This window comes from Strongylocentrotus purpuratus, unplaced genomic scaffold (assembly GCF_000002235.5).
Source record: "Strongylocentrotus purpuratus isolate Spur 01 unplaced genomic scaffold, Spur_5.0 spur5_scaffold_11, whole genome shotgun sequence".
NCBI lineage: Eukaryota > Metazoa > Echinodermata > Echinoidea > Camarodonta > Strongylocentrotidae > Strongylocentrotus > Strongylocentrotus purpuratus.
The window spans coordinates 20,486,689-20,504,206 of NW_022145596.1; the positions used below are offsets into that span (position 1 = coordinate 20,486,689).

The following is a 17,518-nucleotide window of genomic DNA, read 5'->3' on the forward strand; positions in this document are numbered from 1 at the left end:
AGAAAGCTATACTGGGATGGTGGGTGAGGCAAGTAACTACAAGGAGTGTCATGAATTGCTGGAATGGTGTGTTATGGGTTGTTAAATCAATGAAAAAGTGAACCTTTCACTATCTAAGGCATGGTACAATTCAACAATGAAATCTTAATCGGTAGTAAATGTATTAATTATCCCAAAACCAATGTTCCAATAAAAAGCAGCAGCATAAAGATAGATTGATCAGTATTTATATACAGGTAGTTATATTTTTTAACTAAATGTGTGGGCTATTTAAAACCTAGTACGAATGTTTTAACTCAAAATTCATTGAGGTTGTTTGTTGTCTGTAAAATGATTCCTTGGTGAACATTTTCAATAGAATCACTATTATTTATCATTACAATCGTACTTTCAAAGACATTTAAATAGCATCCATATCTTTAACATATGATCAAACCTGTCTTAGCGGCCACCTGTCTATAGTTGCCATGTATTTTGTCTCACTCGAGAAACAAATGTGTGTGGAGAACCTGTCTACAAAGGCCACCTCTCTACAGTGGCGACTTTTTCTGTTTTCCTCGGGTGGTCTTATTAGACATTTTTGACTATATCTAAGTTTGAAAAGAAAATCATTGGGTTGTATTCTCAAAAGCGGACTAACTGTATTCCATGGTTTAAATCCACAGACTAAGTATGGAATGCCAAGTGCCAAGAATATGTTTTTGAATAATTTTATCGGTCACTAAATTAGAATGAAATGTAATCAAATAATTAATAAACAACAATACAACTATGATATAATTATTTTATCAAGATAATTTAGGGAAATATCATTAAAATCAAATTATTCAAAAATGTATTTGTATGGACACTTGGCATTCCATACTTAGTCGGTGTATTAAACCATGGACTAAAGTTAGTTAGCTTTCGAGAATACAACCCATTCTGTGTTTTGTTGGATGCCTACCTGTTCATAGTCGATATTCTTGGTAGTCAGCTGCCTGGAGAGTGACTCTTTGGTGGAGTCAAGCTTGACGCACAGCTCCCTCACGGCGGCTAGATCCTGCACCACGGAGTCCTTCTCGTCCTGGAGCTGGCGCACGTTGCCCTCCATGTTGGAGAGGGAGCGGGTCAGGTTGGAGATCTGCATCTCGTACGTCTGCTGGGTGGACAGGTGCTGGTGGCAGAAAAGTAGAGATAGAATAAAGACAGTAAATGTAATGTGTGTGAATAGGATGTCTGATTAGGTGGCAAAATTGAAGGTGCACTACTGCTTCATCATGCAAAGTGGATTATCGTGCTTAACACAATGGCAACTAAACCGCCCGAAACCGCCCTTCCTTTTACTCACTGAACCGCCCGAAATCGCCCGTCCGTTTTCGTCGGTTTTCAACGCGCTATAGTATCCGTTCTAGGGTCTACCGTTATAATGTTATACGTGCGTAATCCTTACGATGTCTACAGTAGGAATCAGCATAGAAAAATAGCGCACGTTTCATATTCTTCAGAAAAATGTCAAAAAGAGAGAAATATTGCAAGTTCTTCCAGTGAGTAATAGGCAATTTTTACAAAATCTCTAGTTGCTAATGGGTTAACCCTGCATCTCTTAGGTCTGTCTGGTGGACAGCTGCCAAGGCAGAAAATGTTATGTGTGTGACTAGGATGTTTGATTAGCGTAAAAACTGAAGGTTTCCACAGTAGAATACCAAAAGAATGAAGAAAAAAACAGACATATGATTTGAAAATCAATAATATTTATGGACACTTCCTTCTTCTAAAAGTCATGTGGTTATCTTTTTCATTGGTAACTCAGAAATGCCATGACAAAATAGGGTTAACAGTGGATGGCATGGGTTGGAATAATATTTCACTGCCCATTTATTCCTCAATGACATGTATTTATACTACTGCTTTATGTAATAATAATAGCTAGTTCTTATACAGCGCTTTTCAGGACCGAAGGGCCTCTCAAAGCGCTTTACAGATATACCCGGTCATTGGATTCAGGCTTACCTGAACACAATGTTCAGGTAACCTGGTGAGTGTTTAAAATATAACATTCAGATATCACATGCAAAATTTTACGGTCATTAGTTCTGAAACTTCTTTATAAGAAATAAAAATCTAACGCTGTTTTGAAGTTGCCGCAGAGGGAGCGATTCTCAAATCAACAGATATAACAGTCTAATTAATTTTGCATTGCGTACAACTCTTTTTCGAGTTTAGATAATAAATCTTTGTTATTAAACATTCAAAAGATATTTGGTGAAAGCCAGCTTCCGTTTCTTACATTTGCGGGAGATTCCTAATATTAAATTTTTTCAATATACCACTGGATTCATGGAACTTCAGGTTTTTAGGTCTGCAAAAGTGATAAACAATCTTTAAGCCGCCAAACATTGCTCATCCACGAATTTGAGGCTTACCTCATGGACATCTCTCTCCGTCTCGTCCATCCTCTCTCGTAGTCTCTTCATCTCCGTCTCCTTGGCCATCAGTTCAAGCCTCATGTTGGAACTTTCGCTGGTCCTCTCCGTAGCCTCCGTCTCCCAGCGCTGTGCCTCAGCGGATGCGGTTCGATAGTTGTCAAGTAGACCCCGGTTCTCTCGATCCTACAACAGAAATGGAGCAATGGGAACCGATGTTTGACAATTGCAAGACGCATATTCCGCAACGATTGCTCTGCGGTCAATATCGTTCACATTTTGGACTTCAACCTTGAATCCATCCCTACACCTAATCCTAAACCGAACCAACCTATTCTTGTAACTCTAACCTAGCCCTATATCTATGATAAAATAAAGCCCAGAGCAAGTGTTGTCCTGGAAAAAGTCAGAGCATCTGTTCAATAGGTTCATAGGTTCAACATATCATGTTTGCTCCTCCATCTCAAACCTCGTTTGACTTTAATTACAAATCAAATCTTTAAAACTAATTGTTTGTTAACCCTTGATTTTGAACCTTTTTATTGGTAGTGGTGATTCTGTTCTCAGTCCTGGCCTTTAATTTTATTTTATTTTCCTGTTTGATGGTAGCAATGTTAAATACACCATAGGTTCAATACAAAATGTTACTCTCTCCATCTGCACACATACCGTGAACCATAAACTATTAATCCAGCTTACATATTGTTGGTCCCAGCTACAGAAGTTGGCTGAAAACATCTTAACGACATCAATCCTGACGCAAACCATGAACAATTGTTGTATAACGTTAAACCAATTTACATCTAAATTGTTCTCATTCTCTGCCTCTTCAAGGCATCGTTTAACAATGTTAAATCTGAGATGCATGGCCCTACGTGTTATCAGTGTCTGTGATATGGTGTCATTTTGAAGCCCTTAAAAAATTGTGCTTCAAAATGACCAAGAAGTGTCCCAAAAAAGTAGAAAAAAATAGAGTGACCGGTTTTACCATACTCATTTTTGCCAATAGACTGTAGTTTTATAAAAACCGTTGGGAAAACAGTTTTTGAAATTTCGATTTCCAATCATAAATATCTTGATAATCAGATAGGCGATACAGACTTGTAAAAGTCATGGGATTCCTGACTGACCTAAAGGTTTATAATTATGATTGGAGCATGAGTTAAAGTCAGGATATTGTTTCAGAATCTGAGACAATGTCACCGAGTCACTTTAAGAGCAACTACCCAAGAGATGGTCAATTAATCTTCCTATTCATAATTTAATCAATAAAGCAAATATCATAGCCTTCACGAGGAAAACAAAAATAATTTTCTTCTAAATATAGTGTACCTTTCCTGCAAGCATGTCTTCAATACGAGCTACTTCTGCGATGTAGTCCTGAACTTGAGTCTTGAGTGTTACCTTCTCTTCCAATATACTTTCCAACTCCTGGTTTACAGTCTGTGTCCAAACAAACAATAGGGAAGTCATTTACAATGTCTTTTATTTTCAACCTATGGACATACATGTATGGGATTGCACAAATAGACATCAGTTGGTCTAACAAATAAAGTAATTCTAGAAATGACAGAAATACAAGAGCATTTCCAGAACAGTCATATTGCTACATAATGATGTTCTTCTACACTGGAATTAACAATTTTCAGAAACCATAATTCCATGTGTGAGACAATGTTATTCAAAGTTAGACCTTAGCAAATAGACAAGATCGCATCACAGAGATGGGTGTTCTTGAGACAGAGAAATTCAAATGGTTGAAGGTTATTGACATTTTATCTTTCCTCCCTAATTTTCTTACTGGATGATTACAGCATCATTTAGGGATCTTTCTACAAAATCTAAATCAATCGTGTGAAATTCTTCTTTGTAGAAATGTTGTAAATATGAATTGTAATGACACACTTGTGTTTGAAAACAGAAAAACAAATATTAATTAATTTTCATTAAAAATACCATAAATATCATTACACAGTGGTATAGTGGAAGAAGATACCTTCAACAGTACACATTGCTACTTTACCAATACAGTGAAACCTGTCTATTAAGACCACCCAAGGGAAACAGACAAAGTGGCCACTGTAGACAGGTTTTACAACACGCATTGGTTCTCAAGGGTGACAAAATACATGGCCACAATAGACAGGTGGCCTTTATAGGGAGGTGGCTGCTAAGAATGACTTGACTGTATCATGACACTGACCTGGTTTTCTCTGGTCATGGTTGCTAGATCTTCCTGCAGTCTGCGATTCTCCCGTATGGTGACATCCCGCCCTCTGGAGGCATCGGTCAGCTCGTCTCTCGTCGAGTCCAGCTGACGCCGCAGGCTGCGGATCTCACGATCTTTGCTGCCGAGATCGTTAATTGCTTGCCTACCGAATTGTGGAAAATAAAAATTCCCTAGTTAATCTATACTTTAATAAATATTCTAACTATGAGAAATGTTCACACTTCGCAGTATGCTACACTTTGAACATCAAAACACTACTGCCGAAATAAGTTGGACCAGGGTTGTTGCGAGCCTGTTTTTGGTATTTTTCTCTTTTTCTTATGGTGGTGCTATTCAATGATGGTGCTATTTTGGGATCTTCCACAAATTATTTTAGCTACTAAAAATACACTGATTACATAACATAAGTAAGTTACTATTTCAGACTGAGGAAGGGGAACAAATTCTGTTCTCCTTATCACTCCATAAATCTCTCTGTCTTGTTTTGTGGTGGTGGTGGTGGTGGTGGTGGTTTTGGAGAGAAGAACTTACCCTCCTCTTGGCGCCAGGCTGTGTCCTCCCTTCTGGCTCTAGACACACAATATGCTTATCTTAACAAAAGAAGTATAAATTGTTACAGTCTAGAACTAAAAAGGTCACATGTCTAACTTACTCTAATCTTGCCTCAAGGTCGCTGACCGTTGCCCTGAGGTCAGCGATGGTCCGACCTCGGTCCATGAGTTCCCTCTCAAGGTCCAAGGTCCTCTCTGTCTTCTCGTCCACTGCCATCTGTATGCCATCCTTCTCCCTGTCGATGGCGGATACTGTCCCTCGAAGCTCGTTGATTTCCTCCCGCAGGAGAGCGTTGTTGGCATTCATGTCAGCTGTTTCGTGCGAGACGTAATAGAAATATATTTACTTCACGTAGAGGTGTCTTGGTCGAGTGGTTACGTGGCCGGACTGTCGATCACAAGGTTTGCGGTTCGAGTTCGCCGCGGCACTAATGTCCTTTGGCAAGACATTGATCTACATTGGCCACACTCAACCCAGGTGATGTAAATGGGTAACTGGCAGAAATTAATTCCTTGAAATGCTAGAGCGTCGTAACGGCAACCATGCTAAAGCCAGATTAATAATCGGGAGCGCTTTGAGTGTCAAGTCTGGCAGATATGAGCGCTAAACAAGATTCCAATATAATGATCAAGGTGTATTTGCTGCATAAACTGCATAACCCTTCAAAAAAAAAAAAAATGTATATTAGGGTCTTGCAAGGGTGTAACAGATCCTGTAACATATTGACACTAAACTGGCAGCAATGATTTCTGCATCCTGTTCTTACTAATACAAGCAACTGCAAAGACTTCTAATAAAAAGGCTGTTGAGAAATTAGGAGACCATGTAGGTTTCCCATTCAAGTGTTCGATCTAAAGTAGCTGTACATGTATAGCCTGCATAATTTTTGTTTTGTTTTTGTGGTAAAAATTTAACATAGGATCTTGCTAGAGTCTACCAGCGCCTTTACCATATGGATGCTATAATGGAATCAACGGCTTGCTCATGCTATACTCATTTCTAAGATGAGCAATAAAATAGTGGTTTAGGAATAAAGAGACAACATAGTTTCCAAACCAAGTGTTCCTACTGTACTTACTTATTCGCTCCTCTAGTCTCACAATCCTCTCCTCCGCACTCTGTAAATTGTTTGAATTTATGTGAAGCCTCCGCTGGTATTCCTCTACCGAATGTTCTGTTTGATCTGTGATCAATCTGCGATTAAACCAGTGACAACATTACAATGTTATGAATATTCAAAATGATGCTTTTAAAAATGAACATTGAAAAAAGAAGTTAGTTCTTGAATTGAAAGATGGATTCTTATTTAATATCTACTGAAACCAGGGGGTTTTAACCCATTTCTGTATTAATCCTATGGAAATGAGAACATTTAGTAGTCAACCGGTTGTCATAAAATTTGGCAGAGATTTAGCTTGCTCCCTGCTATGTGCAGACATCCTTGGCTTAATTTCCCACTTCATTCGATAAAGCTTCTCTGTCAGATGGAATATGCTGAAGATACCCCGAAAACAAGAATCTTCAAACATTATTTCTGCTGCACCTTGTGCTTCGGCTACTTTCTTCCTGGAATCTTTTACTTTGTTGCTGGAAGCATGTCTTCAGATTACTTGTCTGCCTGTGCATGCTTCCTTGGTTACTACAGGAACTTGACAACCATTAAAGCAATTCAAATATAACTGAATTCAATATCTAATTAAATGCAAGTTTATGTAAAAGTGATTTAGAGACTAATCTCTATGGGTAGGAACTTGCGGAACCGACTGGATTATTTCTAAACATTTGTACAAAAAGGTAGCTACCAACATACCAGGGACCTGTTTAACAAAGCCTTTTTTCAATGACAAATGACAAAATCTGTGACAAATCTGCTGATAACCAATCAGAATCAAGAATTTCACCATCTTATAACAAATACAGTCATTTGTCACTGATGACAAGTTTTGTGAAATGGGGCCCAGGTATCTGTGACTGATTGTGAAAAATGCATTGGACAATCAAGCAGACTAAACAACAAGAGACTGCATCTAACCTGAGCTTGGAAGCTTGAGCCTTGCTTGCTGATGCATCTTCCTTGGCCTCCTCTATCTTGAACACCTGGATGCGGACTTGCTCCTCTAGAGTGACAATCATAGCCTGCATGGACGACACCCTGGACTGACTGCTGTTCCGCTCCTGCTCCGCCTGCCAAATTGGAATGAGAAACAATCAACGTTTCGATACTTTGACTGAATGCTTGATCTTTAGCACCCAGGGGACCTACAGTTTATGATCCTATTAGAGGGAATAGATCATTAAGATATGTAGGGATGAATTCATTAGGTAGCCTCCTCTATCCTAAAGACCTTCGTGCAGACCTATTTCTCTAGGATACTGTTAATGGTCAGCAAGGACTACACCCTAAAATGCTCACCATTCTTCTCTCACGCTGCCTCCTGAATGCATACAAATTTGTAATTATATTATGTATTGTTTTAATGTTATTCAGGACGCTAAGAGAGTAAATAGTATCTCCTGAGACCCAGAAATCTGTCACCCTGAATCATTCATTCCTGAACATGGTACCAGCGCAACAACTTGGAGTAGAACACAAGACCGTCCAGTCACAAGATCACTGCCCTACCACTCTGGAATCACACTATCATTGGCAAGACATTAATCTGCATTTGCCACACTCCACCCAGGTGAGGTAAACGGGTACCAGGTAGGAAGAAATTCCCTGAATGCTTGAGTGACTTTTCATGGTAGCTCGCCTAAAGCCGGAATAATGATAAGATTACAGAGCCTTCAGACGGAACAGTACTAATACCGATGAACAAGACATATTATTATAATTATTATTATTTGGAACATATCTTGAGAAGGCAAATGGAGTATAGGCGGAAGCTTCTTACTTACCCCTAACAAGAGGTGTTCTAGATCCTCCACCCTCTGCTCTAGCCTTGCCTTGTCACTCAGGTTAGTATCTGTTGATATCTGTGATTAAAGAGAGTTACACTTTGAAACCCTGAGGACAGGTCTGAACAAGCACTAGAAAACAGTACTGTCCAAACTCACAAGAAATTAAGATCAAGTAAAGTGAACCATGCTTGTGGCAAAATCTGCAAAATTTCAAGGAGCAACACATGACTACTTTTCCACATACAATTTCACTGATTCAGTTAACTTAGCCGTTGGAAATATAATTTAACCCATCACTTCAATCTTTGTCTATGTGCATGATTACCTATGACATCTTAAATTCTATACAGAATAACAATTTAATTACTTTAGATAGGTTGTCAAAACTTATAAAAAGTGTAAAAACTTATTGACAAGAAATATTTGTATACTTGTAATATGAATATGATATGATAAAAAAGATATTTATAATATTTCCTTTGTGTATAATACTGGTGGGATATTCTCACAAAATGATTTATACAAAAGGGCTTGACAATTCAAAACAAAGTGAAGGTTGCATGGAATACTAATTCCCTTACCTTCAGTCTTTCTCTCAGGCTATCTCTCTCTGTTGTTATGCGACGTAAATCAGCTACGGCATCGTCCCTCTCGTTCTCCACCCTCCTCAGGATGGACTGGGCCGCTAGGGATGCTCGGGAGGACTGTGGGGTTTTGAGAACTTCTTGCCGCAATCTTTGCAGCTCATCGTTAGCCTGAATAACATATTGAAGTATGATTTGATCAACACTAATGATTTTTTTTAAGGCAACGGTAACAATAAGAAACGTGTACGTGTATGAGCAATGTTCAAAACAAAATAAATATATTTGGTGGATTGTTTTGTTTCTTGAAATAAAGTTGCAAATTGAGATCACCATCAAAGATCAATATATATATTATATATTGTAACATTGTACACAAGGGCTTTTCTCAAATTGCTGTTGTTTGAATGATCGTCTTTCATCTAAATTGTTTTTCATCTAAATCTACAATCATATTTACCTGTTGATATAACAAGTTGAATTTATCTCTCTCTGAAGTCATTTCTTTACCCACTACATTGTAAACAGGGGCCTTTAAAAAAAAATCTTTGTTGTTTGAATGATTATCTTTTATGTTTTTCATGTAAATCTACAATCATATTTACCTGTTGATATAACAAGTTGACTTTATCTCTCTCTGAAGTCAGGACCTTGACATTGGTTTGAATCTGTGATCAGAAAAGGACATTTTCAAGTGAAAAATGCTTATTAAACACAATATCACAGGCATCACACTAAATATCAATTCAATTCAATGCAATTTGGTCTATTAAAATATATGTATACAAAGTGATGTTCAAAAGACTGCTGTACAATGTTTACTGAAAAAATGTTCATCAAAAAATGGACATAAAAAAGGAACACAATTGAAGATTTGTCAAAGTTGTCAAAGTACATAAGTATTTCATATTGAAATTCGAATTTTTTTCAAAAGCCCCAAAGTTGGCAAATAGTTGAGGACAGCACATACTAATACCGAAAAAATTGCCAATATATGAAATCGAAAGAAAATTCATAGAAATTATTACGACGAGAAGGTTCTACATTCTTGACTTATTATCCCTCTCACCTCACACAACACACGTCTACTCAAAACAGCAAAATATTCACGAAAAACAAATAAGATTTACCAATGACTGTGGTGGTTAGTTTGATCTCCCATTCACCAAATCATTGAATGCCCATGCGCATAAATTTACATAATCATGACTATGAATATAATCGACAATAATTAAGATTTGTAACAATATGTTGTTTTGTGGTGGGCCTACTCGAGGTCCTAAAGGAGCTATATTGATAGCTGTAAAACAGTTACAAATCACCTGAAGCACCTACAAGTTTCGAGAGTCATCCAGGAATTTCCGCCTCGGACACACCAGCAGGACTCTCAACTCAAAGGACATTAGCCTCAATGATGCACATTCAAACTCTTACCTCAGACATGTGTCTCTCAAACTTGTCCACGAGCGATTGAAGCTCGTTCCTTTCTCTCTTCAGATTCACCATCTCAGCTTCGTCAGCAATGCTCTATACACAGGACATGGAAATGCATGAAGTGTTATTGCACAAAGGTTTTGTTCAATTGCGTTGGATTGCCCTTGAATAATTCCTAATGAATATCACGCCTCTTCTACAGAGAAGAGTTAGTGTTAGCAATTGTAGGTATAATAAAGCGGGACTGCACTACTTGTAGGTACTTGCACCCTCTATATAGCAAACAATGCCTAAGCAGTACCTGTTGGTCCCTCATGATCCCCTTTTTCTTACGTTAATTGAGAGCTGATTTGATGAGATAACCATCTGTCGGTGACCATGCAGGGAGGTCTAATCCCTCCTGGCCAAACTAGTGCAGGTACTGATAGGTTTTAAGTCAAATATAAATCTTTGAAGAATCATGTAGTTCTCTCCCATATTCCAGAGAGATAACTGTTACCACCCCATGCCAGAGGTCAAAGTGCATTGTCGCATAACTTACCAAGTCTCTAAACGAAGAAGTGACATCTTTCTTAGCAGGGCTGGCCTGCTGAGCTACTCGTAGCACCTTGAGGGTTTCGTATTCCCTCTTGTAAAAGCTCTTCTCATCTTCCAGCACCCTGATGATAGCCTCATAGTGGGTGACACTCTGTTGAGAGACCAATTGATTACAAAGTCTAAAGTTAAATCTATATCATGCTATCTTTAATACTGACATGCCTATTAATTGTTTACTTATCACAAATTCACTGGCTTATTTCCTGAATGCTACAAGTAGCATATGTTTTCCCTGCTTTCATGTGACTCACTTTATAAAATCTTGCTGCTGTTTTGAATTCGCCGTTTCTTGATTTCGGAATAATAATCATAATAATCAATAAGTATATATATATATATACAGTGAAACCTGTTTATAAAGACCACCCAAGGGAAAAACAAAAAGTGGCCTTTGGAGACAGGTGGTCTTTGTAGACAGCTTCCTTTAATATATGTTTCAATGAGAAACCATTTTCAAGGGAAACACTAAATGTGGTCTTTGCAGACAGGTGGTCTTAGTAAACAGGTGGTTACTAAAGCAGGTTTGACTGTAATAAGATTGACTGTGATCGACTTTCCTGTACCTTATTCTTTGCATCCTGAGCTGCCATTGATGACCTGCTTGGGCTCCCAGTCCTGCTCCCCTTCCCAGGGCTCCCGCTCCTCTTGGGGCTCCTACCCCTGCTCGATGACAGGGTGGGGGAGGGTAACCCTTTGTTCCGTATGATCCTGTTCAGCACCTCCACTTCCCCCTTGTAGTAGTCTCTCTCCTCCTCCAAGGCCTTCATGTAGTTCTCCACCTTGGAGGAAGGGGCTACGCCCTTCTTGGATTTGCCCCCTCCTCCTCCGACCTTCTTGCGCATCCTCTCCAGCTCGAGAACCAACTCCCGCTCTGAACGATGCAACAACAAGAAAATAATATGACGAAATAAAATATGAAGTATATGATAAGGAATGTACCAACAACGACATCAACCCGAACAGAGGATTACATAATAAATCTGAATGGAAAGGAGTCGGTCGGTTTGGAATCGGCGTGAAGTCAGGTTGGTTGTGTGACTACGGTATGATTTACAAAGATAAGGGGCCGCAATCGCCGCCTGTATATGAGCTTGAAATAATGTTTACCGGTAACCCATGGTTACAGACCTACTATGCCCTTGTAATATTTTGTGACCCACATCTCATGTTAAAACACTTTATCAATACCCTGTTGAAAGAAAGGGCATCAAACGAAAATACAGTTTGAATACAAAACAAGGGACCATCCTCTCAATTTAGACATAATTCTTAACACAAGTAAGATCAGTGATACAAGAGATTGAGGCTGTGTGTTTTCAATGAAAGTTAAGCTTTGGTTGCAATTTAATGATTAGAGCTAGATTAAAGTTGGGTGTGGGATTAAAGTTTGATAAGTGTTCAAAATTGAAGCCAAAGCAACTGTCGGAAGCGGCGTTCAACCTCCCTGTTAGAAGGATGGACCAAAGGACCATCCGCCTTGTTTAAAATTTATGTCAAAGCGGACTCTATGTTTTTTACCATTTGAGGTGAGTTTGTTGACCTGATGGCTAAGTTTCCTCTTGTCTTCCTGGATCTTGTCCGTCAGATTCTGAAGCCTCTTGAGGTCCTGGTGTTTGACAGCACCGTCTGTCCTCAGTGAATCAATATCATCCAGAAGATTCTTCCTCTCCTGATACACAATCATACGAAATAGAATGGATTAGAGATAGAGTCAATCAATAAGTACTTGGTACAGCTTCCTTTTGGCTTGATTATGATGCCATTAATTATATTTATACGGAATAAAACAATTTAGGAATTAAGAGTCGTGTCATTAATCATGTAAAGCAATGAAGAAGTATCATTCATGTAGCTGTCCATATTTTGTTGCATATACATGTGCAATCAAGTTGGAGTATTTTTTTCTTTGTTTGATCAATAAATTAACTGACATTCAAATGAATTTTGAACTGGACTAGTGTAGTCTTGTGATTGGCAAAGGAATGGACTGTCAAATGTGTACATTGTCATGTTGGAACGATGGGTATACAAATGCAACTTTGTCTACACTTAAGTTCATAGCAACGATGATCTTATGCTTTGCTCTTCACAAACCATTTTTTCCTGGCGGTCAGGAGCAAAATATTGGGGGTCCGGCACAGTAGGTGCCTGTTGAAAAATGTGATATATTGTGGTCTGGAGCTATAGTGAGGCCGGGGTATGTGCATACTGGCCCCCTGGGGGTTGTTTCACAAAGATCCGAAGTCAAACCTAACTCTAAGTTAGACCTAAACATTATGGAGAGCCATTTGTAGCCTTAAAATTAAATATTTTCAAAAGCTAAATTTGAAGTGTTTTAGACTTTTCATAAATTCCACATCAAGAACATGAAATCTCCTTGATAATAGAAAATATGAAAGATGTGAATCAACATTTTATACCTTTTAAAATAACTTTTACAAAATATTTTCATAGAAGTCAACATCTTTCAATAATTGTGAAGTCCAACTTAGAGATAAGTTCAACTTAGGATCTTTGTGAAACACCCCCATGGTCCCCTGTTTATATTGAAGATTACCTGTCTCAGTTGCTCTACTTCCACCTCTAGGTCTTTGATCTCCCGCGTTGATCCTCTGATCTCCGCCTTAGCCTCAAACAGATCCTTATCCGCAAGGGTCACGACGCTGTTCTTGTCCGCCTGCAGCCGTTTGGCGAGCCTGTCCACATCACGGAGCTCTCCCGCAAGCTCGTCATTGCGACCCGTGAGCACGATGTTCTCCTCGATGGCCGACTCACGTGCCAGGCGTGTGTCTTTTAACTCGCGGTCGAGCTCACGGTTTGCTTGCTGAAGGTACTCGATCTATTCCACACAAGAAATACAACTTGACTTTGAGAACATTTAACGGACAGGTTAAAGTTGACGTTAATAAACAACTGGTAGTCTGGGAAATCATTTTGTGGCATACAAAGATGTAAGGAAAGAAGTTTTCAATATATACAAAAATGAACAACCCACAATTTAGAAGCAAAACCTCATCTGTTCTGTTGCAAATGATCCAAAACTATGATTAAATTAACACCTCGATATCAAGTGTAACTCTCTATTAAAGAGTTCAGAGTGTTTAAGTTTTACAATTAATTGGACAAATAATGATCAAACTGGATCAATCTCAGCTCTCTTTCACGAGAAAGGGCCCAGCTATTTATATTATTATTAGGAACCTTAATCAGTAATTTTTTCCATGTTTACATCAATGAATCTCATGACATTGCATTATTTGCCCCAAAATCAGATCACATTCAGATGGTATACTTCTACCCTTTTTGTGCTAGCTTGGTCAGGATTAAGTCGGGGGGGGGGGGGAGACCTGAGCAAAGTCATGGTTATGAACGAAGCTCTTTCAATACCCAGGCAACCAAGATAGTTTACACTCAGTGTTTTCAATCACTCATTTTCTAATTTGTTTATGAATGTATTGTTTTATCCTGTATGCCACATTGTATACAACATCTCCTAGCCTGCCCACATCTACCAGACCCTTGCACCCTAGAAGATCTGGGGCCTGTTTCATAAAACTTGCTATCTATAACAACTGCTAAATTTCTATGTCAAATTTGCTCTCAACAATCAGATGCCATGATTTCAGTAGCTTATAACAGTAGCTTGTAACTAGTTATTGATATCAAGTTTTATGAAACAGGGCCCTAAAGCATCGACCCCCTGAGCAATGCAATGCATTCAACACTGGATTAGGAAAATATAATCAAGAGTGAACATTGTTACTTTGTGATTCAAGAAGAAGAAGATTTGTCAAATGAATAATAATGAATAAAAAATAAGTAACTACTTTGAAAGGATTTAAATGTACCTGGATATTGAGATGGGAAACAAGCCTTTCATTGCTGCGGTACTTGGCTTCCGTTGACATCACATCAAGAGGTCTACCGCCCTCTAGCTGACGGCTCAGCCGGGATATCTCTTGATCCCGGTTGTCAACCTAGAAACGGATGGATGAGCAAAAGAAAGAGGCAGTGATCAACTCAAAATTTAACAGACAGAAAGTGTAAAAATGAACTGAAATAAAGAATGATTACGCTCCAGAAAAGCTAAAAATCAAAGAGAAAATAATGTCTCAATTTTTTCTGTGCATAAACACAAGACTCTTGTGAAGAGGTTGACTTTGCAAACGAACAAAAAAGTACTTCAGCAGAATACAATTATGCCAATTTACCATTATCATAATTATAAGTATCATTATCTCAAAGAGGAGAGAAAAAAGCTCTTTAATTTGACTATATAATTTTGTAGTTGATATCAAGCTATATAACTTTTTTTTATAAGTCGGTTATATCATACTGATATCACTATAGTATTGTTAAAACCGTATCAGATTCGATAAGAAAGCCACCTATAAAGTGGAAACTCATTATAACGAGGTCCTTGGGAACGAGGAAATTACCTTGTTATATCAGGTTTTAAAAAATATATATATATAAACAGCTGGGACCAACAACAAAATCACCTTGTCACAACAGATACCTCATTATTATGTCAGAGCTCTTTATACTGAGGTTCCACTGTACCATTCATATGCCATGTCTAGAGAATCGTCTTATGACTACAGACTGTATTAGTAATTGTTATATCCATTGTCAAAAACACTCCACATTAAATTCCCAATGTAAAAGACCATCTAAAATAGATCTACCCCCCCCCCCCAAAAAAAAAAATGGGGGGGGGGGAAGAATAATTATTTGGAGTTTTTTCTTCATTGACACCGTATGGACCTATTGATTATACTATAACCATACAAGCATTATTTATAATGTTGGTGGAAATATCAAGTATAAAATAGAAATAACCCTACTTCACATGCCTATAAAGTATAAATTTTTGCCTCAACTTGAACTAGAACTAATAAAGGGGAACTGGAAAAAGGCCCTGCCAAGAAACTTGGAATTTTCGTTCATCATTTTGGTTTAACATATTACTCTACAATACCAAGATAAATGTATACAGTGCAGTAGACGCCGTGCCTCAAATTGAATTGAATAGCTATAGCCAAGCAGAAAAACACCTGCCATCAAACTGTGAACGTACCGAGTACAGCGCACATCAACGGTCTCCGCTCCGCGGTACTGCAGCACACATGAAATCAATTTCTCTTAGACTACCATCCTACAAATTAGCTTATAAAAACAACATTTTATCTCACCCTAGTCCTCGATTTTGATTTTCTTCCGCTCCTCTGTCGTTCTGACATTTTGAGAGCTCAAAATTAAATCCATGCAAAGGAAATTGTAGTATAAAATAGAGCTGTACTAGCAGCCGACAGTGCACTCGGCTGTACAGTCCACACACAGTCACAAGCACCAGCTGTTCTTGTAGTAGTACTAGTAGTATTTGTATTTGCATTCAAATCCTAACTGAATTTTTCACCGCATTCAACGATCGCGGTGTACCTTTTGACCCCTCCCTATTGTAAAATGTAAACAGAGATCCATCGATTTTTTTTTCTCTCTCTCTCGTTCTCTTCATTCATTCCCAGCTGATGACCAATGCTTGCCAAGGACACCGCGCGCTTCAACGATCCCCAACAAGAAAAGAATGATTTATTACCCTAGCCATATTGTCATATATTATGTAAATGAGCAAAGTAAAAGAGGTGGACGTTGAAAAAAAATGGCTAATAGTAATATTTCCCATCAATGAAACACAGCGCGGCAACACTTCGCCATGCAGTACATAAAATGTATACTCCTGCCTAGCAACTTTATCAGTGGGTTGATCCATTAATCTATAGGGGGATTACGTGACGCTAAGTAAATACATGTACTGTAACTGTAAATATTAGGGACTTTTAGATTTGCGTAGCCTGATACGTGTGACGTCCATTCAAGGCAGTGCATTAAAAGGACGTCGACCGTAGCAATCCACATTGTCTTCGTGCAAATCTAAAAGTCCCTATTTGCGGCTAAGTACAACATTTGCGCAAAGGGGAGGGGGTGGGTCACGAAATACTAGTACATGTATTACAATGGCACATAGTCGCTCTACGTACGACCACATGGACCTACTAGGTCCATGGTTATATTACAAATCCCTGGTTATACCCACACACAATTTTGAGGCGAGTACGGCCCCTTAATATCCTTGTAAATTATATTGTATTACTACTACTACTAGTCTCACCGCCAACCCAACTCCGCGACGATTTCAAACTGACCGACTCATTTTATCCAGGGTGATATAATCTGCGAATCGATTTGATGTCGTGTGACTGGGAATTAATGCTGCATATGATTATACGATTCTAGAATAGATCGTCTCAAGAAATATTTGTCAGATCACTATTACATGTATCTTTTTTATGAAAGATATATATGTCCCTTTTGCAGCCAACATCAAATTCTGTAGAACTTTGCAGGAATTATAATTATGTATGTCCTATCTGTAAAATTGAAACGTTAGCAGTGTCCTTATCTTCAAATTATGCAAGGAAACCCGTTTACTTGCTAGACTTCATTGTCAGACACTATTGAGTGACTGAGCTGTAAAGGGTTCATGGGTATTTGTCTACATCAATAACCCACTTCTTGTGATGGCCAAAATTAAACTGAATGAATCTTTGCGCAGCATAAAACGTACTATTCGGTACAATGGTCTGAAAATCAGACTATTATACTTACTGACTCTATAGCTCTTAAAGGAATCACACCAAGAAAAATCCATTACAACTGATTATTAGAACAAATAACATATGGATGGAAAGATTATCTCATGAAAAACACGAATAACTTGCTGAGAAATCATATAGATATCATGGAAAGGCGTA

At 38.4% G+C, this 17,518-nt stretch overlaps 1 protein-coding gene across 2 annotated transcripts in view; it reads right to left on the bottom strand.

The window, feature by feature from the left end:
- Positions 1-17,518, bottom strand: part of LOC576511 (centrosomal protein of 135 kDa) — a 39,322-nt gene that overhangs the window by 10,303 nt on the left and 11,501 nt on the right. Inside the window, exons 1-17 of one of the 2 annotated variants that reach the window (XM_030980875.1) lie at positions 15,899-16,158; positions 14,552-14,680; positions 13,261-13,542; positions 12,222-12,372; positions 11,267-11,574; positions 10,648-10,794; positions 10,107-10,199; positions 9,278-9,340; positions 8,670-8,843; positions 8,086-8,163; positions 7,220-7,371; positions 6,266-6,381; positions 5,288-5,498; positions 4,609-4,777; positions 3,738-3,848; positions 2,406-2,591; positions 947-1,156 (exon numbers count right to left, since the gene is read on the bottom strand). In XM_030980875.1, the coding sequence (XP_030836735.1) occupies positions 947-1,156; positions 2,406-2,591; positions 3,738-3,848; positions 4,609-4,777; positions 5,288-5,498; positions 6,266-6,381; positions 7,220-7,371; positions 8,086-8,163; positions 8,670-8,843; positions 9,278-9,340; positions 10,107-10,199; positions 10,648-10,794; positions 11,267-11,574; positions 12,222-12,372; positions 13,261-13,542; positions 14,552-14,680; positions 15,899-15,946 (2,628 nt within the window). In that variant the 5' untranslated portion in view covers positions 15,947-16,158. Of the gene's footprint in view, positions 1-946; positions 1,157-2,405; positions 2,592-3,737; positions 3,849-4,608; positions 4,778-5,287; positions 5,499-6,265; positions 6,382-7,219; positions 7,372-8,085; positions 8,164-8,669; positions 8,844-9,277; positions 9,341-10,106; positions 10,200-10,647; positions 10,795-11,266; positions 11,575-12,221; positions 12,373-13,260; positions 13,543-14,551; positions 14,681-15,898; positions 16,159-17,518 lie in introns of those variants that run through there. The other variant, XM_030980874.1, reaches the window with a different exon arrangement.